General features: G+C 47.4%; 1 protein-coding gene across 1 annotated transcript in view; it reads right to left on the bottom strand.

Moving 5' to 3' along the window:
• LOC147710234 (E3 ubiquitin-protein ligase TRIM39-like) overlaps positions 1-25289 on the bottom strand; it is a 320917-nt gene that overhangs the window by 199430 nt on the left and 96198 nt on the right. Inside the window, exon 3 of the mRNA XM_086920905.1 lies at positions 24238-24468. Within this exon, the coding sequence (XP_086777031.1) occupies positions 24238-24468 (231 nt within the window). The remainder of the gene's footprint in view (positions 1-24237; positions 24469-25289) is intronic.

Below are 25289 nucleotides of genomic sequence, written 5' to 3'. Positions count from 1 at the left end.
CCCGCTGTACTACATCTGGGGCAAGCAGCGTCGGCCGCCCCAAAGTATTGTTGGATTTTCCCGGGCGTGAGGTACGCCCTGTGGACAACATAAAAGTGGATCAGTTGGAACCTGGCGTTCCTCGAGCTCTTCCGCGCCCTCCTCAGCAGTTGGCCCCAGGTCGTGTCTGGTATCTCCACCTGGAGGTCCAACTCCCACTTGGCCTTCAGGGCTGCCAAAGGTTGCAGGGCCTCCCGCTGCATTCTCGAGTACAAGCACGTGACGGCCTTAAAGGTTCCCGCCGCCATCATGGCGTATTGGCATGCCATTGAGGTACCTGGTTCCTGCTGCCCTTCCCCCCAATGGGCTCGCATGGCGCCTGTGACTGCCGCGTGCAACAGATAGTCACCCCTCGGTAGGTCAAATCTCTCTTGTAGGTCCCGAAACGGCAGCAACACCCCATCTTCGTAGAGGTCACCCAGCACCTGTACTCCTGCCTCCTCCCACCCGAGCAAGCGCGACCAGTCACCTCCATGTGGGAGGGCAGTGATCATTCCCAGCGGTATTTCGGGGGCGTACATAAGGCGGACACCCGCCCGCTTACGGGCCCGGTCCCAGCACAGACGGAAAGTCTGCTCCTCGACCGTCAGGTCTCCCACTCGGAGTTTCTGGTGCAGCGTGACATACGCCAGAACGTGTCGCGGGGTGCCTTCGATTCTCGCATCCTCGGGACCTCTATATACTCTCGCCACCTCCTGAGTAAAAGTCTGCAGCTGGGCAGCGAGGTAATATCCTTCGAAGTCCGGCACTGCCATACCTCCCTCATCTTTGGGGCGCAACAGCGTGTCGAGCGCTATGCGTCTCCTGCCCGTGCCCCACAGGAACATTATGATCAGTGACCTTAGGCGTTTGAAAATCGAACTCGGGATCCATACCGGCAGTGTCCTAAAATAGTACAAAAGCCTGGGCAGGGCTATCATTTTCAGCAGGGAAATTCTGCCAGCCAGAGATAGCGGCAGAGTCGCCCAGAAGTCCATGGATCCACGCAGAGCGTTAATACAACGAGTTACGTTGCCATCTAGCAGGTCGGATGGGGTGTGGTAAACATAAACCCCTAGATAATGTAGGCAGCGCGGTTCCCACCGGAGTTCCTGAGCAGTGAGTGGGCACGGCTCTCCCGGCCTCAGGGGGAACAGACAGGATTTGGGCCAGTTGACCCTCAGGCCCGATAACCTACCGAACTGCTCCAGTAGCCTCCGTGCCCCCTGGAGTTCAGCGCCGGCATCAGCCAAAAACATTAACAGGTCATCCGCATAAAGGGAGATGATGTGTGGCCTCCCCCTAAAGGGCAAACCTGCGTAGTGGCGGCCCAGTCTGGCTACCGCAGCGAAGGGTTCCATTGCTAACGCAAACAGTAGCGGGGATAGGGAACAACCCTGTCTAGTGCCACGCCTGATCGGGTATTGTCTCGAGATCAGCGCACCCACCCGGACCCTTGCTACCGCCCCAGTATAGAGGACCTTGGTCCACTGTATGTAACCGTCTCCCAGTCCAAAGCGACGCATCACCTCATACAGGTATCCCCATTCGAGGCTGTCAAACGCCTTTTCAATGTCGATGGACAGGACAAATGGGGAGGTGGTGTCTGGCCAGTCCACACCCATCAATCTCGTGAGTCTGCGGATGTTATGAGTGGTGTTGCGTGTCGGTATAAAACCGCACTGGTCACCATGAACCAGGCTCGTCATATGCACTAGCAATCTGTTGGCTAGAATCTTACTGAGGATTTTGTAATCCGTCGTCAACATAGACAACGGACGGTACGAGGACAGCGCCGTACCCTCCCTGCCCGGCTTTAAGAGTGGAATCATAAGGGCCTCGCACATGGAGCCCGGGAGTCGGCCCTTCTCCTGCGCCTCATTGTACACCTCGCGCAGCCGCGGAGCAAGATGCTCCAGGTATTTGCCATAAAATTCGATCGGGAGACCGTCAAGGCCCGGGGTCTTGTTCCTAGCCATCTGTTTTACAGCGCAACCTATTTCTCCAAGGGAGATGGGCCGCCCTAACTCCTCTGCCTCCGAGTCCTCCACTCGCGGCAACTCCAGCCCGTCCAAGAACTCCTCAAGCTCCTCCGTCCCTCCAGTATCACCACTCAGATAGAGCCCTTCATAATAGGCTCGGAACTTGTTCAGGATCCCGGGTTGGGAGTGGCAAGGCTCCTCCCCTGGCACCTGGATCCTCATGATCGGCCCTCCCCCCCGGATAGGATTAGCAAGCCAAGCCAACATCGCCCCCGCCTTATCACCTTCCGCATGCGCCCTCGTCACGTACGCCTTGTGGTCGAAGCTACGCAGCCGCTCTAGCTCTACCGCCAGCCCCTCCCGCGCCCCGCTAAGCCCCTCCTGCAATTCTGGGTGATTTGGGCGCCTCTGCTCAAGATCCCTCAGCCGTGTCTCAGCCTTATCTAAGTCATCCAACAAAGTCTTCCGTGCCCCTGCCGTGTGCCCAATACAGTGTCCCCGCACCACCACCTTGAAAGCATCCCATTCAACCGCCCTCGTGGAAGCCGAGCCACTGTTCTCTTCAAAATATCTCTCAATACGGTCACTCAGGGCCTCCCTGAACAACAAGTCGTCCAGGGTGTCAGGTTGCAGGCGCCATGTCGGTACGCTGTTAACAGTCACCATCCATTCCAGAGACATCAACAAGGGGTTGTGGTCCGATATCGTCCTTGCCAAGTATTCCGCCCCACCCACCGCAGGGAGCACACATTCCGAACAAAGAAACGCATCCAGTCTCACATGTAAATCATGCAGGTGCGAGTGAAAAGAGTAATCCCTAGTGGTGGGGTGCAACACCCTCCATGCATCCGTGAGGGCCCAACTCTCCTGCCACTCTAATCTACGCTTGGCGATCCTATGTGCTGGGGATGCGCGAAGCGGGGGATGGGACCTATCTAGTAGTACATCCTCAACCGAGTTGAAGTCCCCCCCCAGGAGGACCGGCCCTGCCAAGTAACCCGCCAATTTGCCCGAAACGTTAGATAAGAAAGCGGGCAGGTCTACATTAGGAGCATACACATTGCATAGCGATATCATCCTGCCTCTCAGCCTTCCTTCCACAGCCACATATCTGCCCTCTGGGTCTATCGACGATTTCGAGACTTGGAAGGGGACCCCCGCCCGTATCCAAATCAATGTCCCCCTCGCAAATGCCGAAAACGTCGTGTAGAATAACTGCCCCCTCCAGCGCCTTTGTAGAGCCGCCCCTTCCTGCTTATTTAGGTGCGTCTCCTGCAGGAACGCTATGTGAACCCCCCTTCGCTTGAGGTATGCCTGAACCTTATGTCTGCGCGTCATGGACTGCATGCCCCGCACATTCCAGGTAACACATTTCAAAGCTCCAGTACTATCCATTCCCCCCTACACAACCGGACCATACAACAAAGAACAGTGTTCGCCTAAGTCCCGCGACCACGGGCCCTCCCCCCCACCCACTCCAAACAGGAAGCCAAACCCCTCCAGCAACTACAACCCCTCGAACAACCCCAACGGCCCACAACACCCACCCCCCCAGGACAGGCCCCCCCGCAACTGGAAGTACCCCCATCCAAACCAACACTCCCGACCACCCCTCAAGGAAAGGTGGTAATATACGCAGTCCCCACTGCGATGACCTTAGGGGCCAGTAAGGCGCGGCTCAATGCTATAAGACCTCCAACAAATCAGCCCCGCGTGCTCCACCCCACAATCCCCACATTACAGTTCCCCAAAACCTCAATCAATGTCTTTCCACTGCTGTGGGTCCATCGCCCCGGTGGCCAACCAGCGAGTCCATTCCGCCAAACCAGTTCAGCACGCCTCCAGTATCTCTCCCGAGGTCTGCGGCGTCACAATAGGGCCCCGGGCTCCACCAAACTCCGATTGTCCTGTCTCTGAGCCCGTTCCCGGGGCCTCCGAGTCCGTGCCCTTCCCAGATTGAGTCCTGGCGGCTCTAGATAAGTCCACCACCGCCTGTAGGGCCGCCTGCCTCTCCGCCTCCGTCTGTGACATCGAGGGTTTCCCGGTCCTCCTGCGATTCTTCCTGATCCGTTGGGACTGTCTGATCGGCCTCTCCGCCCTGGCCTCTTCCTCCCTGACCTTGGCACCGTCCGTTCCTGCCTTATAAGTGTCCCACCAGTCCCATGCTTCCGCGGAGGTCGTGAAGAATAAAGACTTTTCGTCCATCACCACTCGCAGTTTGGCAGGAAACAACAGGGAGTACTTGATGCCTTCCTGGCGGAGCTCACGCTTGAGGGACAAGAAGTTTGCCCGAAGCCGCTGAGTCTCAAACGTGTAGTCCGGGAACATGGTGACTCTGTTGTTTTCAACTTGGAAGGGCCCTGCCTCTCTCGCCCTCTGCAAAAGCCAGTCTCTGTCCCGGTAATGGAGCAACTTGAACACCACCGGGCGAGGAGGAAGGCCCAAGGCTGGCGGACGCGCCGGAACTCTATGCGCTCGTTCCAGTGAGAAGAAGGGGGACAGACCTTCAGGTGCCACCTCCGTCCGCAGCCAGTTATCCAAGTAGCCCACCATGTCGTCGCCTTCAATTTTCTCCGGCAGGCCCACTAGGCGTACGTTGTTGCGCCTATTCCTGTTTTCTGCATCCTCGGCCCTCCTTTCCAGCACCTTCAGACGGTCCATCACATCTGCCATCTGGGCCTTCACCGTTGCCTGGGCCGGGGCTAAATCCTTAACCGTGGTCTCCACGGATTTCACCCTGTCCTTCAGTTTGTCGTGGTCGGCCTTCAGGAGGCCCAAGCCCGTCGCCACCTGAGCTATATCTTGCTGCAGGGCATCCTTTGTGGTGGCGATGGCTTCCAGGATACGATCCTGCATCCGTTGTAACGCCGCCTGGTCTCTCTCCGCTCCTTCCGCCGCCTCAGTGTCGGTCGCGCCATCTCCCTTCCCCTTCGGTTTCCCCATCTGGGCCGGGATGGGCGGTGGTCCTCAGAATATGTTCCTGGTCGTCCTCCAAGCGTCGCCGGGCACCTTCCTCCGGTCGGGTCCTTAGGTCCAGAAGTATCACCAAGAGGCAGGAAGCACCGAGCAGTCGTGGCCCGGCCAGCGCCAGTTGCACCTGAGATCCGGGGTTCTCGTCTCCGAGTCACTGTCGCTCCGTTGTCGCCCCAGTCAGGGGACGGTCCTCAACCACCGCCCAAGGGTGTGCCCAAAGTTCTGCCAGTGCCGGGGGAGAGGCGCGACGCGGCCGCCAGCACCTCTTGCGTGTCCGGAACGATCTTCAGTGGGTCTCCGGGCAGATGTCTCCGTCACCAGCGATCTCATGCCATCGCCGCCATTTTGGGGTCCGCGACTTCTCGGCCGAGTTCAGCTTTCGAAGTTACTATACTGCTGCGGGAATGCTCGGTGTCGTCCTCCGCGGGTCCCGGACCTTCCGCAGTACCGTCCAGTACCGGATTATGTCCTTTATCTTGGGGTTCGAATGGATTTTCAGGATATTTTCCGGGATCGGGCACGGAGCTCCGAGCTCACGCTGCCTACCTCCTCGGCATCCAAGCCACGCCCCTCTGCAAGTAGATAGTCTCTTCATAGCGAAAAAGTAATTTCCTTCATGGCCAAGCCATAATGAAGGGCACTGGTGTTATAGTGTCTAAATTGCTCTCTTCAAGAATAGAGGTAACCACTTCCAGAGTCTCATCCTGGGGGATGGACGTGTAGAGAGACTCTACGTCGAATGATACCAAGAGGTCTATTTCTGAGTCGAAGTCGATTTCTGGGAGAGCTCTAAGGACATCTTTAGTGTCCTGAAGGTATGTCGGGATCTTTTGGACAATCGGCCTCAAGAAATGATCTACAAACGTAGATAGTGGTTCCAGGATCGATCCGATGCCTGAAATGATAGGTCTTCCAGGTGGTGGCCTCTGTTGTTTATGCACTTTTGGAAGTGTGTAAAAGTATGGCATAACCGGGTTTTCGGTCTGAGGTATACGAGCTGTCTCCACTACTGTCTGAAGTGTTGTAATTGCATATGCAGCTGATGTCGTGCCATCTAGTAACTTCAAACAGGACCGATCAACCCACAGTTCCCGATCTACATCTGAAAGGGGCGTATCTTGCAAATCAACGCGACCCTTTGTCTATTCTTCAGTAAGGAATATACAATCATGAGACTTCTATGATTGAGTCGGAGTCACTGGATATGGTAACAAAGTAGCTGGGTTTAAAGTCGCACACCTCTTCAAGGTAATGTGAGGGGCCAAAAGTGTAAATTCGTATCTGTCAGGCGAGCACTAGTCAAGTGCTGCGTTTTAGTCTGGTTCAAAAGGGCATCTACTGCATGGGGATCTAGCACCAACAGTTTACGTGACAAAACTATCCCTTAACTCTGGCGTATGGAAACAGCTGCGGCTGCAACTGAACCGAAGCACCCAGGCAATGCACGAGCAACAGGATCAAGAACCGCAAAAAAATATGCACAGGGGCGCTGTTTGTCACCATGTGTCTGTACTAAAACTGACAATGCACACTCATCTTTCTCATGTACATAGAGTGCAAAAGCCTTTGTGTAATCTGGAGTGCCTAACTCTGGTGCAGAACAAAGAGCTCGACGTAACTGATGAAAAGCCTTCTGGCATTCATCTGTCCATGGAAGGGGCATTGGAGTGTCTTTTGTCAAAAGCGCTAGCAGGAGTTTAACAATGTGTGAAAACCCTAATATCCATTGCCTGCAAAACGAAGTCAAACCAATGACTGCACGGACATCTTTCTGAGTAGAAGGCATTGGTGTGTCTAAAAATAGCTTGAATACAATCTGGTGTAAGTGCACCGCCATCCTTAGCCAAAAGGTGACCTAAGTAGGTAGCCTTCGATATACAATATTGAAATTTCTTCTGTGACACTTTGTGTTGGAGTGTAGCAAGAAAAGAAAGTAAAGACAAAGTACATTTTTCACATTGTTCGGGCGTATCGGCTGCCAACAAGATGTCATCGACATATTGTATGAGAACCACTCCTTTAGGAAAAATGAAAGAATCAAGTTGTCTTTTCAAGGCTTGACTGTAAATGCTAGGACTCTCAGTGAGGAATTCTACAAAATCCAGACGATTTATTATTCAAAGTGAAGCCAAACAAATATCGCTATCAGGATGAATAGGAATCGAAAAGAAAGCGTTCTTCAGGTCAATCACAGCAAATGTGGTCGCTGTCGGAGGAACCAGAGTAAGAAGTGTTATCAGAAACCACAGGGTATTGTGGTACTACAATCTTGTTAACTTCTCGCAAATACATGATAAATCTGTAAATCCTAGTGTCAGTGTCTTTTTTCAAAATAGGAAGAATAGGACTGTTACAAATATTGTAAGGAACTTCTTCCACAACTCCCACTTTAATCAAATCATGGACAATGCGTATAAGTGCTTCTTCGCCTTCTTGAGAAATGTTATATTGAGGCAATCGTTGCAATGAAGCACCCTCCTTGACACTAATTGGTACTGGTGGAATAACCATTTGCCCTACATCTGTGTCCAAAGTAGCCCACAAAGTACTAGGGAGTGTAGCTAATGCAATGTCCTCTTTAACAAGACAAGATCTCTCAATCACGGGGTAGTTATCATTTAAAATAACACGTACCCCTTCAGGAAAACATCGTATCGTAGCCCTGAAATATTTGAGCATATCAAGAACCACAATATTGTCTGGTGTGTTCGGAGAAAGCAAAAACGGACAAGGAGCAGTAAATTTATCAACATGGAATGCAAGCGGTTGCGACAGTGGGCTAAGGGAAGTTGTTCCATCGAAACCTATCGATGTAATGGTTAAGCCAGACAGGGGAGCACTTGGAACAAATTGTTTAGATAAGGCGCTACGAGTAGCTCCTGTATCAACCAGAAACTGATCAGTAGAACCCAAAACATGTGCTGTAACATAGGGACCCTTCTGATCTACTAGAACTTCAACTGATTCCTTACCCCATCCTAGGCAATCCTATGCATAAGCAGAATCTTTCAAATCAGACGGCACATAATCAGACATTTGATATTGATTTTGTCTATCAAAAGTGTTAAACTCATCCTGTCCACGTGTATTAGAATCAAACCTAGAACGATCATCCGTGCTTCCTCTAGGCCCTGAATATCCTGAACGATTTCTCATTTGTCCCCGTCCATGCGGATACTGCTGAACACACAATGCTGGACAATCAGAAGCCCAATGTCCAAATTTCCTACAGTACGCACACTGGTCAACAGACAAATTCGAACGAGTAGAAGGAAAAGACGAACCATAAGATCCACGTTCACCTCTATCACTACCTCTAGAAGGCGGACCATAAGCCTGAGCCAACATAACCTTCGTTTTTAACTCCTCAGTCTTCTTATTCTCATTATCCTTCGCTTCTAATTCCTGCCGTTCATAATACTGAGCCATAATCAAAAGGGAAACCGGAGAAAAGGTAGTCCATGAACTCTCACTGGCCTTTAGGTGACTAGCTATTCCTGGCCACAGGTTTGCGATATATTTATCGACGAACAGATGCCTGCCTGTGTCATCTGTCAATGACTGGCCACTAAAATCGTGGAATGCCTCCTCAAAACGTGTAAAGAAGTCAGAAACCGATTCATCTGCTTTTTGCTTACAAGACGCTAATGTGAGAAGTTGGCCTGATATGTGATGTCCACTATTCTAGTGGGCACCCTGTATCAGTCCAAACAACCCTTATGGTGATGGTTGTAAAGTCAACCTTATAGACCAGCTATCCTAGTGGTAGCATGGACAAAGCAGTCTTAGGCTAATACTTCGGAGAGCATGTGAAGCCAATTGTTTTACCAATAATAATCCCTTGAATACCAGATGAAAGGACACCACGCAAGGTATATATAAAATATATATGTATTTATTTCTAACAGAACCCCTCTGCGCTCTTTATGAGGTCAGAGTTTGAGATACAGCACATGTTACTTAATTAGCATACTATAAGTTGCACAAATACAATTCTGCCCTAAGGGCCTTGCGAACCATATACTAAGTGGTATAAGAACCACTTCAGAAAAGGTGAGTAGGCCTAGGGCCTTGGAAATCGGTGGGGCTACACTAAACCACAGGTTAGAAAATAGGAGTCCCACAGGAGGCGTGTGCAGTGTCTAAACACACACGTGGGTTCCCATAGACTTTCAATGGGAATGTAAAGTTTACAAAGTACTTGTTTTCGGACACTTCCGGGTGCACTAAGAGAAAACCCAGTTAAAGTAGGACAATTGGATAGTTAATATCCACCGGAGTACTCGGATTACCTCACCCAGGGAAGCCAGGTGCATAGATCTTCTTTCGTGTCGGGTTTCGTCGTTGAATCCTACGGAGAGCTGCAAGAAGATGCTGCAGGTGACCAGGATGAAGATGTCCGGGTGGATCCAAGTGTGGATCAGAGAAGAGGAGAACCTGAAAGCAGAGGGTACAGAGTCTGGGTCACTAGCCAGTGTCCAGGTAGGTACCAGGAAGGAACCAGGCGATGTCAGGATGCATGAACAACTACTGGGAGATAGTCAGTCTATGAATAAGACAAATAAACCTCTATATGCTCAAAAGAAAAATGTTCACCAGGTGCAAATAGTTTGCCCAGCCTCTAGCATGAGTGTGATCTCCATCAGCCCACCCATTTGGCGGAGCCTCGTTATCTGGAAATCTACAGGGGTAGAGTCAAAGTAGCCAATGTTGCTCAACGGCTATCAAGATGAAATACTTGATCTCATACTCCCGATGATCTCAGCTAGAATGCTTGTCAAAATATAGTACAACCAATGGAGTGCAGTGCTAGTGAAAGTGTGAGATAAAAATGACTAAAAGGACAAAAAATATGTTATTAAATATTGTCCAAATGCCATAAATAAAAAACCGCCTGATAGTGTGGAACGAATTTACTATCTCCTGGCAAAAGGTGAGGTCGACATGTTTCAGCCGTTTAAGGCTAACTAGCCTGGCTTTCTTCAGGACCTAGTTGATGTAATGTGCTACTGCAGTAAAAATATTATTAGTGAAATATATACTATATGAAAACGATTCACATAGAAGAATGAGGAGATCAGTGGTGTATTACCACCCTACCAGACATGAATCCTGTGTGAATGTAGGTAGGATCGATCTCTTCTTTCCTAGAACAAAAAAGATTTTGTGAACAAAAAAAGGGGGTCAAACTTATAATGGTGAAACAAAATACTCCAAACATAGAGGTTTAAAAAAGTCAAATAATCGATTATAATTATTAAATCGACCTAGCCAGCCCATTACGTGGCTTCCACTAGGCAATGTGAAGTTTCTAGAACACTTTAGTACTCGCCCAACTTGCTGTGGGAGTATGCCTCACCTCACCCGGCAACTGCTCGGTGGTTGAGTCCCCAGCTCTATTTGTAAGTAAAACAAGGGAGCAGAAGGTAATGTCATTATCCATCTTATTCCCACCGTTTTACTTATAGAATCACAAATGAATTTAAAACCTAAATCATAAACGTAGAATCATTGCATTTTTACCATGAGGGGCTGCAGGCTGGTCCCTACATCAAGACGAGGTTGGTTCAATTAACATAGTCTATCTTTAATAGAGTATAGTTTGACCTGTATTTTATTGATATTAAATGTTTAATACAGGATCCCTATACTCTGTGGCTAGACAAATAATACTCAATAATGTGCTAGGTCTTATATTTATTGGGTAAAAAATTATAAATAAGCCTGGAAACAATCTCATTCCATGCATTTTGTAAAAAAAAGTTAAAGCCTGGTATGATACTGAGGCATTTCTCAAAATGAAAACAGTGGTCTCCTGATGGCCCATGTCATGAGAATTACCTACAACAAGAGATCTCAACAGGAAAACAAAGGCTAGTGAAAAAAAACAGTGAAAAAATAGAGCCAGAACATGAAGTTCCCTTACCTGTCCATCGGTACCCCCTTGCAGTCTGCAAGCAGTGTGGGAGGTACTGAGGAAGGGAAGTGTCTCTATTTATAGTGACCCAGATTGGCTTAACAAGGCCTCATTAATTAGTGGGTCAATATGCAGCCGCGATGTTAAATTGTGGCCTCGGCATGTTTGTTCATAGACATAGTAGAAAGCTAATGTTCTACTCATAGAGTAGCGTCTTACTCAAAAGAAATCGGCAAATCTAGACTCAACGCGCTATTCTGTTCAAGCATCAGGCTAAAATGTTACAAAATCAGCACAACAAGTAGTATGTGTCGAACGTAATGCATTTCTTAATTAAAAGCGGCCGCGTCTCGCCGAGACGTTCAATGCCGAGCAATGCATGGTAGTGTCCCTCATTAGACCACAGTGCGCATGCGCGTGCAGCTCTATTTCAATGGTGGCAGTATCAGAACAAGCAGAATACAAGCTACGGGGTAACCTGTGTGTTCTGAATGATAAAAGTGAATTTCGTCACAAATGGAAAACGTCGCATGATATAAGAAAATCCTTGTTTTCTGCTAGCTCGATAATTGTATTGCATGACATTATATATGTAGCAGATATTGATGTCGGGATGCAACCAGGTGAAGAGGTGAAGCTTGTCTCTGCAGCCACGTGGACCAGGAGGCGTTGACGACGACCAGGAGCTGGATACCGACTGTCTCACGAAGGATCTTGCTGTTGGCGGCATCTGCTTCCGGATTGGAGTCAACAAGCCTTGGCAAAGGCAACCTACGAAGGAATGGCAGATCGGCTTCTTGTTTAGACCAGCAAGGTCTGTGGAGCTTCCCCTTTACAGTAAAGCCAGAGCAAGCCCAGAGAAACCAGGCAAGCAATGTTGTTTCAAAAGGATGTCTTCAGGAGGGCCACTAGCCAACGGGCTAGCAACCGCGAAAACGCATCGAGGAGAAATGCAGGCACAGGCCCCACGCGGCACTCATGGAGTGTGGAGGGCTGAGCTTCGGTGCACTTACTGCTCGGGGTTGGGGTTTCTCAATCCCCAATGCACAACGTCGAGGACGCCTCAGAAGCTGCACCGTTAACAAAAAGCAGGTACTGCAGGGTATCCGGTCCCACGTCTCTCGTGTCCTCCACGGGTCTCAGCTTTGCTGTGGATGTGGACAGGAGGCAGAGAAGTCTGGAAGTCCAGAGGCTGCGTCGCTCAGTCTTCAGGTTCCGGAGGGAGTGTTGACAAAGCAAACCGGCATGTCACTGATGGTGCCTGTTGCACAGGTTGGTCACTCCTTGACCACAAGGAAGATTCTTCAGTCTTCTAGTTGCACTAGAATGTCGAAGGTCCAGAGTTTCGTTTCAGAGTTTCAGTTCAGGATAATCTAAAGTCTCTAGACTCAGCTCCTAGCTTTATACTGATTGAAGGGGCTGGATTACCAGCTAGGTCCCTCCTATGGGTGGAACCTGGGAAGGGGGTGGAGCACCTTGTGTGCCCCAGGCAGTGTCTCATTTCTTTCAACCCACCCTGCCCCAATACACTATAGCCTGACTGGGGAGGTGCTAGCACCTCCCAAGGCAGGAAACCTATTGTCCAGGACTCCCTCACTGGAAGGGCTACCAGCAGCAGGAGGTCAGACTTGTGTCTGTGGCAGCAGCATCCATTTTGTGATGCTGAGGCTCTATTTAACTTTAACCGGGATAGCAGTTACTACATGTCTTCTCCCTCTAGAAGGGTGGAATGCTACCCCCGTCGCCAGAACTAGCAAGGGGGTAGTATTCCAAAGTGTTTGATACCTTACACGACATGTTTCGATAAAGCCAAACCAAAGTTAGCATTAACCGCGAGGATTATAATGCACTTAAGAGTATATGGTATGGCTATATCATAGAACAGCTATCAGGACATGATTCCGAAAGCTGCAGACAGGCTCAGCTCATGCTAGAGCACCATCTCACATAAAACCAAGATTATAAGGTAGATATAGGTATACTATATCTAAGTAGGGGGTGATTACACCATCTTACCCCAGCTGAGTGATCAGCCAGTGGCGTCAGTTTGGAGGGCGAGCCAGGGGTGGCATAATACATGCTTCAGCCCCTGGTAGGCCTTGGATGCACCTATGCCCTGGGTACCTAAGGTACACTGTACAGGGGCTCACAAAGGTGACCCACTTTCCAAATAGGTATGTACCTAAAGTACATAGTGTCCATTTTACATTGAGAGCAGATAGCCTGGAGCCCTGACTAGCAGGATCCCAGGCCAAATAAGTCGAAAACCAGCTAAACACTAGACAAAAAGTTGGGGTAACCATGTAGTCAGATATCCACCTTCCTACAGCTAACATAGTCCAATCTATCTTTTTAGGAGGAATATTTGTCTTTAACTTAACTAATATAGCTGCGGGAAGATCTAAAATTAACTGACATGGTTTCTGAGCGGGTTCCCTCTCTACGTCCATTTGTTCTAAATCTTTCTATAATGCCCCAAAAGTTGCACGATCATCAACCTTACGAACAGTTCTCCACATATCAAGGGGTAATATCAATCCGAAAAACAGGTCAATATTAGGCAGAGTCATAGTACAAGAGCTAATAGCACCCTCAACTTCCTCATAAAAAGCTGCTGGATCAGGTAAATCATTTTTAAGAGCCATAACATCCGCTCTATTCCAAGGAGTGTAAACCCAATTATAAATAAAATAACCCTTTGCATCAGTGGAAGCCTTATCATCCGTACCTGCTCCTTTATGTTATGTTATGTTATGTTACAGTGCATTTTTATAGCGCACGGCTACTCTAAAAGAGTGTCCCGGCGCTTTCAACAGGCAACTTACAGTGTCAAATCAACATAACAAATAAGACAGAACCCCAGAGAAAAAAAGACGGAAAGAAAACCCACCTAAACAGAATGATTAAAAAGCCAAGTCTTCAAATTCTTCCTGAATTGAAGCAGAGGAGGAACATACAAAGGTGCGGCTTCCCTGTTCCGAAGATAGAAGCTTGTGCCACGCCGGTCTGAGATGTTTGTGCAGCTGCGTCTTATGCCTTTTTCTGCTCTCGCAAAAGGACTGCATCAGGTTTATTAAGGATAGGATAAAGGTGTAGCATCAACACATCAACATAATCACAGGGACAACCGTTACACACCCACGTAAAGGATTTCAAATAAGACTACAAGTGACCGCCACATGCGATACCATGAATGTAATCTACTTATTAAAATGCCCATGCGGACAGGTATACATTGGTAAGAGCGAATGCAAAATGAAGACAAGAATCAATGAACACAAGTCTAATATACGAATGAGGAATACCAAATCCACAGTCACAACTCACTTTCAAGAACACCAACATAATATCAGTCAGCTCAAGTTTCTGAAACTGTACAGAAGACAGAAGGCAGAGACAACCACAAGTACCTATTGCAAAGAGAAAACTACTGGATCAAACGCATGGAATCACTCAAACCATATGGCATGAACGATCGAATCGAATATCAATGTTACCTATAATATCTTGCCCACTGTACTAGACTGTTTGTCATATTCTTGTACTTTTTTTACCTTATTTCTGTTGCATTTAATACACTAGCATTGAATTATCCTAATATGTTGATATAGCATCAAACGCAACGTGACGAATTAGGTTTAGCATTTCAACATTCAACTTTCTGATTAACTATCGCACTATAAGTGCATTGATGTCCTTACTAGCACAGGTCCTTTCTAATTCGCGTACATATCACCATTACAATATGGCTGCAATTACACTGCAAGCCAGTCCGTCATTTATTTTCAGTACACATAAACTTTATCGAGTTCGCCAATCATTCACAACACAAACCTTGGAGCACTGACATTTGGAACATCGGCACAACATCATACAGAAGTACCACAAGTAAGTTAACAGCCTACACGTGTTTTCAAGCGCATTCAATGTATCGGTAACTCATATACCAACCTGTTGCCCATTTTTCATCTTCACTTTCCAGACACAGCGCACGACGTTGCATCGTATTCTCAACCGCATAAACTTGCAAACAGTAAGCTAACACCATGCATATATTTTCATACATGTTAATCTATTGGCAACCTTGTAAATCGACCGGTTGCGCATTTTCTTGTTTCAATTCTGTAGGCGCTGCATATGAGTGTTTGCCACCTTTAAAAATAGTCCAGTGAGTGTTGAAGCCTAAGACCTACAACGGATCGCTCTTTAAATCACACATGGTTACTAACTTTACACTACAAACCGTTTTTTCCGAACTGCACACAATTATTTACTGGTTCAATAGCACTCAACAAACCCAGCATGAATATTACCTCTATGAGCCACCAATCTCGCATGAATATTACCGCTTGCAGTCATTAAAACAGGTATGCACAACCACCTTGTGTAAACTTAATTTCTGACATCTCTAGATTCACAGACATAGCATGCTGGCACAGATCGCACCTATATTTGAGTATGTTCAAGATGTTTATGTTCTCTTACAAATACTATTGTTATTGTAGATTTTCCCTGACAAAGGGTTGCAAAACCCGAAATGCATTAGATTATTGGAATGGGATTTAGCAACAAATTGAAGAACTGAATGATTATGGATAAGTGAATTGAACTTGCTCACAATAAAATCAATGATACACTGATGAAGTCTACTTTTGAAAAGTTTGCATGAACCTAAGTAAAGTATAAAATTGGAATTTAGGTCATGTGACCCGGATTGTGCCGAGGGGAACATCCTCACAGGAGTGAGATGCAGCCTTGATAACTATACAGATGATATGCAACTACTCCTTCAACTGGAATGCCCCAAAGACATAGGAAAATCACTAATTTTCAGCTGTCTCAGAGCCGTGGATCAGTGGATGACTTGGAGCCATCTCAAATTGAATGCTTCAAAAACAGAAATACTCACGTGTGGTGATTGAAAACATTACAATGCTGCATGGCCTAATGAACTGGAATCACCGCCTTTAGGATCGAAGGAAGTAAAAAACCTCGGAATGACCAAGAACTCCAAGCTGTCGATGCATGCCCAAGTGGACAAACTAGCAAGAGCAAGCTTTGTCACTATAAAAACGCTGCGACTAATTTCCCCTCATTTGGGATTTCCGCACAAGGTCCAAGCTACCATCTCCATTGTTCTGTCCAAACTAGATTACACCAATAGCCTCTACCACGGATCACCTTTAACGACCATCAAAAGACTACAACGGATTCAGAACTCGGCTGCCAGACTACTCTTGCATATCAAACAGCAAGACCACATCTCCCCTGCCTTGAAAGCCCTGCATTGGTTACCGGTTGCCAGAAGATCCACGTTCAAGCTGCTTTGTATCACCCACAGAGCAATACATGGAATGGGACCGTTGTTCATCACAAATAAAATCACCAAACACATTCAACAGAGGAACCTCCGCTATAAAGGAGCATCCCGCCTCAAAATCATAAGATACAAGAAAAAACCATGGGTGGCACATCCTTCTCTGTTCAAGCAGCCAAACTATGGAACTCTTTACCCCCCAACTTATAAGATCCACCGACAACCACCTTATCTTCAGAAAACTGCTCAAGAATGGCTCTTCCCCACATAAGCATCATACGCAAACAGAAATTTACAGCATATCTGTCTGTATATAAGCATTTGTTTTCACTATAGATATGTACCTATCTTTGTGCATTGCTTTGTATAAACATGTAGAATAATTATGTTAAGAGAAAAAAAATTAATAATCTTTGGTCTACATGTACTTACTTCCATTTTGCATCTATACCTTCCATGTACTTGGATATGTGTGTCTGTTACTTTTCTCCTGAAAAAGCATATCCAATGCACTAGCCTATTTCTCATCTTGTGCCTCTATCAATATCTTTAATCTACATATACTTACCTCCTTTATGTATCTATATACTTTCAATGTACTTATGGATCTATATAGTTATCACTTTCTTCTAATTTAGCATTTCCAAAGCACGACCCCATTTCTCAGCCTATACTTCTCTCAATATATCTTCAAACCCAACCTTCTGATTCATCTCAAACTTCTTTCTACTACTCTTTCCAATGCACTACCCTATCTCTCATCCTATACATTTATCAATATATCCTCTACATCCACTCTCTCGTTTATCCCAAACGCCATACCACTGATTCCCAAAATAACCCTTTCTAGACTATCTCCTACTCTACCCCTCCTTGCATCATCTGACACCTCTTACTATATCGGTCCCCTAAAACAAACCTTTCTAAACTCTTCCCTCCGACTCCCCCCCCCCCCCAAAACTCCTTTTTACTCATCCAAAAGCTTCCTCCTACTGCTAAGACCTTAAAAATCATTTTTGTCATCCTTCATTCTTTTATCCCTCCACTAGCCTTTTCAATAAAAATTAACAGACTAACATGTTCACATCTCAAATTCCATGTTGAACTATATTAATTCACCACTATTCCTTCATGGGTTCCAGAGTAGCGTGCTACTCGCCAATAAAGCGTCTCAACACCCAATCAGGGTTACAAGCGCTATATATGTGCAAACCTTTTCCCTTTTCTACCCCTCCCCAAGCCTTCTCAAGCCAAACAACTGACTAACATATCCACCACTAAAATTACTTTCATGTTTCACCATACTAATTCAACACTAATACTTATGGGCTCGGGGGGGAGGAGCCTGGCCAGCAACCATGATGGCCGCCTGACTCCTCGGCTCCGCTCGCCTTCTTACTGCTTTCCCGGTTTCCGCGATATCCTGCACGCACTCCTCGGACTACATGGCGCTGGCGGAACCGGGAGGAGAGCCTGATCCTGCCGCTGTGCTTTGAAGCCTGCTCCCGGCAGTGGAAGCGCCGCGACGCCCTCACCTTCTCCGGACTCGGCGAGGCTGGCTCGGGGTCTTTGTCCTCAGTGTGAGCCCAGCCCCGTGTGAAACGACGATCGCCTGGGACTGCTGGACGGGGCTGGCTGCCGTGTCACCGAAGCTGTGGTTCGATCCTGGAGCCCTGCCTGCCGCTCCCTCTGACCTGTGCACCGAAGCTGCAGAAGCTACACTGTAGCACTCCCTCGGACCCGAATCGGCTCCGCCGCTACTTTGTTTCACTGCAGTGCAGGGACGGGCGCCATCTTCTCGCCTGCCTTCATCCTCCGAAGGTGAACACCCGGGACTGGGTCTGGGAAAGCTTTGCGGCGTGGGTGATAGAGACTGTTGCCCCTGCGCCCCCCGTCCGGCCTCGCTTTGCTATGAACCAGCTGGAGTTATTAGGGAATGCTGGCAATAAAGGCTATCGACCGACAGAGCGGCTCTGTGCACATCTGCCCCAACTGGAGGACAATGCTGCGCCCTCTCTCCCCATGGAGCCAATGCGGCTATGTGACATCCTGAGCGCCCTGTCTGCCTTGAGGGCTGACCTGCGTACCGTCGCTGGGGAATTGGGGGATCGGATGGACGCGATACTGTCCGCGGCCCCCCTATCTGTCCGTGAAAGTCCGCAGCATCTGGCCGCTACGCCACACCCGGTGATGCATCCTCGTGGCTCCTCTGCCCCGGTCGCCGCTGAAGTGGAGGCGGCGCGGGACTCCAATCCTACATGTGAACTGGCGGGAACACCCCTGGGTAGAACCGGAATGTCTGGGACTGTTTTACGGCTGGAGAGACGGCATCGGGCGGCTAGCGGAATGCACTTCCCTTTCTTGGGGCGGTGGCGAATGTTGGGACTGGCTGCACTCGTTGGACCATTACCTTGCGATGCCTCTTCCTGTATCATTAACGTCTTCTCGGCAGCGGACTGGATGAACGTTTGTGACCATTCTCCTATCCTGACGAGGTCTTCTCATCCCCTTATTTCATCTGCTCCGTTTTCGATCCAGTTGGACTGCGTCGCTGCATTTTACCGTAAGGGGCAAGGTTGAGGGTGTCCCCTTTCCCTTCGGAGCTGTCTTCCTTGTAATGCTGGGACACTGATGGACTGCCGGTGGATTTCATATGTTGGTACTGTATTGGTGGTGGGGTCGGGGTAAGGGTGGCCGGAATAACGTACTTTGGCGGTTTTGGACATGTTCTTACGGCCCTCCCCCGGTCTTATGTGATTCATACTCCTTCTTTTTCTTTCCTAACGGAACTCTTTCTCCAAGTGAATTGTATTCTTTCTTCTCTCTCCCTTTTTCCTTTTCTTTTTCTCCTTCTCAATTTTCTCTTCTCTCGCTATATTTCGGGTTATGGGGTGACAAACACTCTGCTAGGGGGGGGGGGGGGTAGGCCGTAGCCTCTGCATGTGTGTAGGGTGGGGGGGTAAATTTTTGTTCGTGTTTCTTTCTATGGTGCCTTTTTGCTATTATATAATTTCTTCCTTTTTTCTTGGCCCGTGTTAGGCATATTGGGGGATGGGTGATAGCGCGGTATTAGTTGGGATGTTGCGCCCTCTCCAGAGGTGTGCATAATTTGTGGCCATCCTCTGGCTGGAACCTGCATGTTGCGAACTGTACTGATTGGTAAGGGTGTCTATTGTCGAGTCCCACCTACATGGACCTAGTTTCTTTTCTCTTATTTGTATAAGTACGGAGTAATACGACCTGCTCTTAATGGTTGCGATGAAAACTTTTAAAAATTAACCTTCACTGATTCTGGGACATGGTAATATGGTAATTACAGAGTAACCTTTTTAATGCTTGCTTCAATGAGAGATATTACTGTGTCGCCGTAACGCTGCATTGGTGCTTCACTGTTTTCGTGGCCGGCTGGCAGGTTGTAGGCCCGTATTTGTTCTGATTCGATGCACAATAAAGGTTTTCAAAAATTTTAAAAAATAAAAAAAAATACTTATGGGTTCCAGAGTAGCATGCTACTTGCACTTCAAAACCCCATCAGGGGTAGCAAGCGCTATACAAGTACAAACCTCTTTCCCTCTTTTATCCCGCCACCTACCCTTCTCTACCAAAATAACTGAATAACATAGCCACTACTCAAATGACTTCATATTTTACTATACTAATTTTCAACACTAATCCTTTATGGGTTCCGGAGTGGCGTGCTACTCGCCAGAAAAGCGCTTCAACACCCATCAGGGGTAACAAGTACTATATGAATGCAAACCTTTCTTCCCTTTTTATCCCTCCACTAGCCTTCTCACTCCAAATAACTGACTAATATCCACCACCTATTATTACTTTCATATTTCACCATATTAATTCACCACTAATCCTTTATGAGCTTCCGGGGTAGCATGCTTCAACACCCCATCTGGGCTAACAAGTGCTATATAAATACAAACCTTTTTTCCTCCTTTATCCTTCTGCTATCATTCCAAATCTAAATAACTGACTAACCTATCCACCACTTAAAATGTACTTGCATGTTTTACTATACTAATTCTCTATGGGTCCCGGAGTAGCGAGCTACTCGCCGAAAAAGCTCTTTGACGCCTTGTCAGTGGGTAGTAAGCGCTATATAAATGCAATTACAATACAATACAATATGGCTGGGTTCAAACTGGTATGGTATGGGGAGCAACATAAACAATGGATTTAGGTCCAGATCTCAGTACTGGGGTGAATGTATGACATTGTTCTGCATTCTTTCCATCATTTGTTGCTTTTACTGGCATACATGCAACACCATAGGCTGAACTGACCTTTATACTGGGAAGGGTACTGGCATGCCTGCAACTCCGTAGGTTGAAGTGACCTTTATACTGGGATGGGTTACTAACATGAATGCAACACCGCAGGCTAAACAGACCTTTATTCTGGGATGGGTTACTGGCATGCATACCGTAGGGTAAACTGAACTTTAGATTGGGTGGTTTTCTGGTGTGTATGCTACACTGTAGTCGGAACTGACCTTTATATTGGGATGGGTTAATGTCAAGCATACTACACCGTAGGCTGAACGGACCTTTATACTGCTATAGGTTACGATCATGCATGCCACACCATAGGATGAACTGACCTTTATATTGGGATGTGTTAATGCTAAGGGCGCAGGGTCAAGACTGATTTGCATATGGCTGGGTTCAAGCTGAAATGGCATGGGGAGCAACAAAAACAATGGATTTAGGCCCAGATCTCAGTACTGGGGTGAAAGTATGACATTGTTCTGCATTCTCTCCATCATTTGATGCTTTTACTGGCATAAATAAAACACCATAGGCTGAACTGACCTTTATACTGGGATGGGTTACTGGCATGCAACACCGGAGGCAGAACTGACCATTATTCTGGGATGGGTTACTGGCATTCATGCATACCGTAGGGTGAACTGAACTTTATACTGGGATGGGTTGGTGGCATGCATGCAACACCGTAGGCAGAAAGGACCTTTATAATGGGATGGGTGAGTCACATGCATGCAACACCGTAGGCAGAAAGGACCTTTATAATGGGATGGGTGAGTCACATGCATGCAACACCGTAGGCAGAAAGGACCTTTATAATGGGATGGGTGAGTCACATGCATGCAACACCGTAGGCAGAAAGGACCTTTATAATGGGATTGGTGAGTCACATGCATGCAACACCGTAGGCAGAAAGGACCTTTATAATGGGATGGGTTAGTGGCATGCATGAACCACCATAGGCTGAACTGACCTTTATTCTGGAACGAGTTACTGGCATGCATATCGTAGGGTGAACGGACCTTTATTCTGGGATGGGTTACTGACATGCGTTCAACTCCCTAGGTTGAAGTGACCTTTATATTGGGATGGGTTACTTGGGCATGCATACCATAGGGTGAACTGACCTTTATACTGGGATGGGTTACTGGCTTGCAAGCAACACCGGAGGCAGAACTGACCATTATTCTGGGATGGGCTACTGGCATTCATGCAACACCATAGGCTGAACTACATGTAAGCAACACCGGAGGCTGAACTGACCTTTATTCTGGGATGTGTTAATGCCATGGGCGCAGGGTCAAGACTGATTTGCATATGGCTGGGTTCAAACTGGAATGGCATGGGGAGCAAAAAACTATGGATTTAGGCCCAGATCTCTGTACTGGGGTGAATGTGTGACATTGTTCTGCATTCTGTTCTATTACTATTACTACTATTATTTTTACTGGCATACATGCAACACTGCAGGAAAAACTGACTTTTATTATGGGATGGGTAACTAACGTGCATGCAACACTGCTGGAAGAACTAACCTGCATATTGGGATGGGTGAGTGGTGTCCCTGTGACACTGTAAGCAGAATACATCAGGATATTGTGAAAGTGTCATTAGCCTGAAGGAGTCCTGTAGGCAGAACTAACCTGCAAGGATGCGCCCAACTGAACTTGGAGATAAAACTCACTTTTGGCCAGGAGTGGCATTTGTGCATTATTATTAAAAGCATTAAAACTCAGCTAGAAATTATAGCCTACAAATCGGATACCAAAATCTTTGCTTTTTATGGGTGTTAATCTTGTGGTCCTGGATCCAGACACCGTCTTGTATCTTAAATTCAGATTCAAAATTAAAGATATACAATAAGGCTGCGAGGTCCCTTTGGAATGTTCAGGCTGCTGGGCCAGGTGGCCTTCCGGGAAAGCAGTGCAAGAAACTGCCAGTGCGTTTGATCCAGTGTTTATAAACTTTCTTCAAGAGGTCACATCATAAGGCCTGGTCCATCAACCTAGAATGACACGAGAGGTCACATCAACAAGTCAGGAGTATTCACTCTAGAGTGACACAAGGTCATATCAAGAGATCAGAGTTCGTCATTCTAACACGAGGCAGAAGAGGGCCTCTTCTTTAAAAAGCAAAAACCTCTCGGATTGTAGGTCGTTCTGCCCCATTTTGTCTTGCAAATTTTGACATGCAACAAAATTCTAAATTTGTATCCGTATGGGTGGTGGCTTGAGCCCCAAACTGGTGATCTGGGGCAAAATGGATTTATTTTTTGGGAAGGGCCCAAGTTGCACTATAACTTGGGAAAGCCCCTCCTCGAGTGGGCTCAAGGGCTGTACAAACACTTCTCTATCATTTTCCTGGAAACAGAAATGGCACCTGAATCTGTGTTTAGGGTAAAATTAGTAGGTGAAGTAGATTTCTGTACAAACATTGACAGGCCATGGTCATTATCAACAAATTCAACTTAGACTTTTTCAGAATTGTCTGTGGAACCAGATAGGGATGCTCCCTTCGCCCTCACCTAGTGCCCTTTGCACGTGGCTATTTCTCAGGAAGCTCATTGGCTTTGGAACTAATTATCCCCCTTGCGCAGATCATCACTGTTAAAGGGACAGCGTATGACCATGATAAGAACGTTTATTTCTCTAAGTCCATCCTAGGCCATATTGGTGAAGAATTTGGTTACACTACAGGATCTCGAGAATAAACAGTTATAAATGATTTTTTTCTTGCTTCCAGGCAGCAATTTGGGGAATTCACTTCGCACATTCAGTAATATATCTGAGGGTGACTCTAGTCCTGGCCAGTCACTGTCCTTCAAACTAGGGTCGTACAGATGCTACCAGGATGTTCTTGTTTCATTCACTTTGTGGTCCCACATGGTAAGTATTATATATTTATGCAAATGTATACACCTTTCAGTTACTTGCCCAATTTATGACCACTTTGTTCTTTATGCACCAATCTTTATCTTAATCGAAGGGCACAAAAAACCCCAGTGAGCTTACCCGTTCTAAATGGCCAATTATATAGCTCACTGTTAACCGTTACAAAAGGTTGGTGTAAGAGAAAATATTTGGCCACCTTCATTCGGAGTAAACTTAGTGCTGTGGCGCAGAAATGTTTTCAAACTTCTGAGACAAGTGAGTAAGATGGTTCTTTCCCTGTCACTCAGGATTACGCCTCTCATTATCTCATTAGGTTATCTATTTTTATCTTGTTCTATCACGATTTGCTCTTTAGTCTCCACGTGTTAATTACTGTCACTATAATTGCTTGGTATGTTGCAACCTCCCTAACAAAAAAAAAATGCATAAAAATAAGTAGTCTTTATATTCATCCAGGAACATCTGCCGGCGATCCAACCAACGGGTGTTAGTCACAGCGGGGTCAGCATTCCAAAGTCAGGGACAAACCACTGGAACCGAGTGCGGTATGTTACTGTTGTGTCCAACGGCGACGTAACCCATGAAACATAGGAGGGTGTAACAATGGGTTAAAGACAATGTGCGACACTGTAGGAAGTCACATTAATTTCCCCCTTTCTGTATATTGTATTGGGCTTACAAAAAAGGGGGCAGTGTTAATAACCCCCCATCGGTTTGTTTAAGGCGGCTGTCATAGTGTATGGCGTCACTGTGCATTGACCCTATCAGGAGATCGTTTGTGTTACCCTCACACATTTAACCCTACATGCAAAGTATGAATATTTCTTCTCATCCTTGAATTCATCAAAATATACCTCACCTTCAGGAGTTCCCACGCTGGCTCCTCACACTTTTTTTCTATCTCTGTTCTCAGGACACTGAGAGAGGTGATTTGATTGGACAATTTGGTGATATTTGCATTTTCTACCATGTTGAGTTTCTTCTCCATCTCCTCCAGTCTTCTGTGCAGTGTTTGCTCATTTTCTCCCAGCAGCTGCCGCAGTTTTTCAAACTCAGATTCAATTTTCTGCTTCTCGGTTCTTAACTTGTCCTGTTCGAAGCAAAGAAATGCTGGTTAGATATTATGAAGCTTCCAACTTGACCCTGCCAGCAGGTAGGTCGCCCCCCAGACGCCACACGGTCCTCCTGAGGCGCTGCCCCTCTAGTGCTCTCGCTGCTGCCTGAGTAAGTCCTTCTGTGCCTGATCACTGTTGTCTCCCTTCGTTTTTCTGTGCCCTTGTAGCCCATCTCCCCCGTTTTTTGCATTCTGTGCCCCATATCACTGTTGTCTCCCTTCGTTTTTCTGTACCCTTGTAGCCCATCTCCCCCGTTTTTTGCATTCTGTGCCCCATATCACTGTTGTCTCCCTTCGTTTTTCTGTGCCCTTGTAGCCCATCTCCCCCGTTTTTTGCATTCTGTGCCCCATATCACTGTTGTTTCCCTTCGTTTTTCTGTGCCCTTGTGCCCCATCTCCCCCGTTTTTTGCATTCTGTGCCCCTGATCACTGTTGTCCCCCTTCGTTTTTCTGTGCCTCCCTGCCCCCCTCCCCCGTTTCCCCTCCGTGCCACCTTTTCCTGCCGCCGCGTCCCTGCAGCCCTGCCCACGCTGTCCCATTCGCCACCCTGCTCCCGCCTCCCAGCTGCTCCTCCCTCCAACAGCGCCTCATATGGAGGCCGCACAGCGCTGAAGGGAGTGACCCTTAACCCTGCCAGCAGGTAGGTCGCCCCCCCAGCCGCCACACGGTCCTCCTGTGGCGCTGCCCCGCAAGTGCTCTTGCTGCTGCCTGAGTAAGTCCTTCTGTGCCTGATCACTGTTGTCTCCCTTCATTTTTCTGTGCCCTTGTGCCCCATCTCCCCCGTTTTTTGCATTCTG

The sequence above is a fragment of the Lissotriton vulgaris genome, chromosome 5 (genome assembly GCF_964263255.1).
Source record: "Lissotriton vulgaris chromosome 5, aLisVul1.2, whole genome shotgun sequence".
NCBI classification, from domain to species: Eukaryota; Metazoa; Chordata; class Amphibia; order Caudata; family Salamandridae; genus Lissotriton; species Lissotriton vulgaris.
Note: the sequence above shows the minus strand (reverse complement) of the source record. Positions and strands in the feature narration are given on the sequence as shown.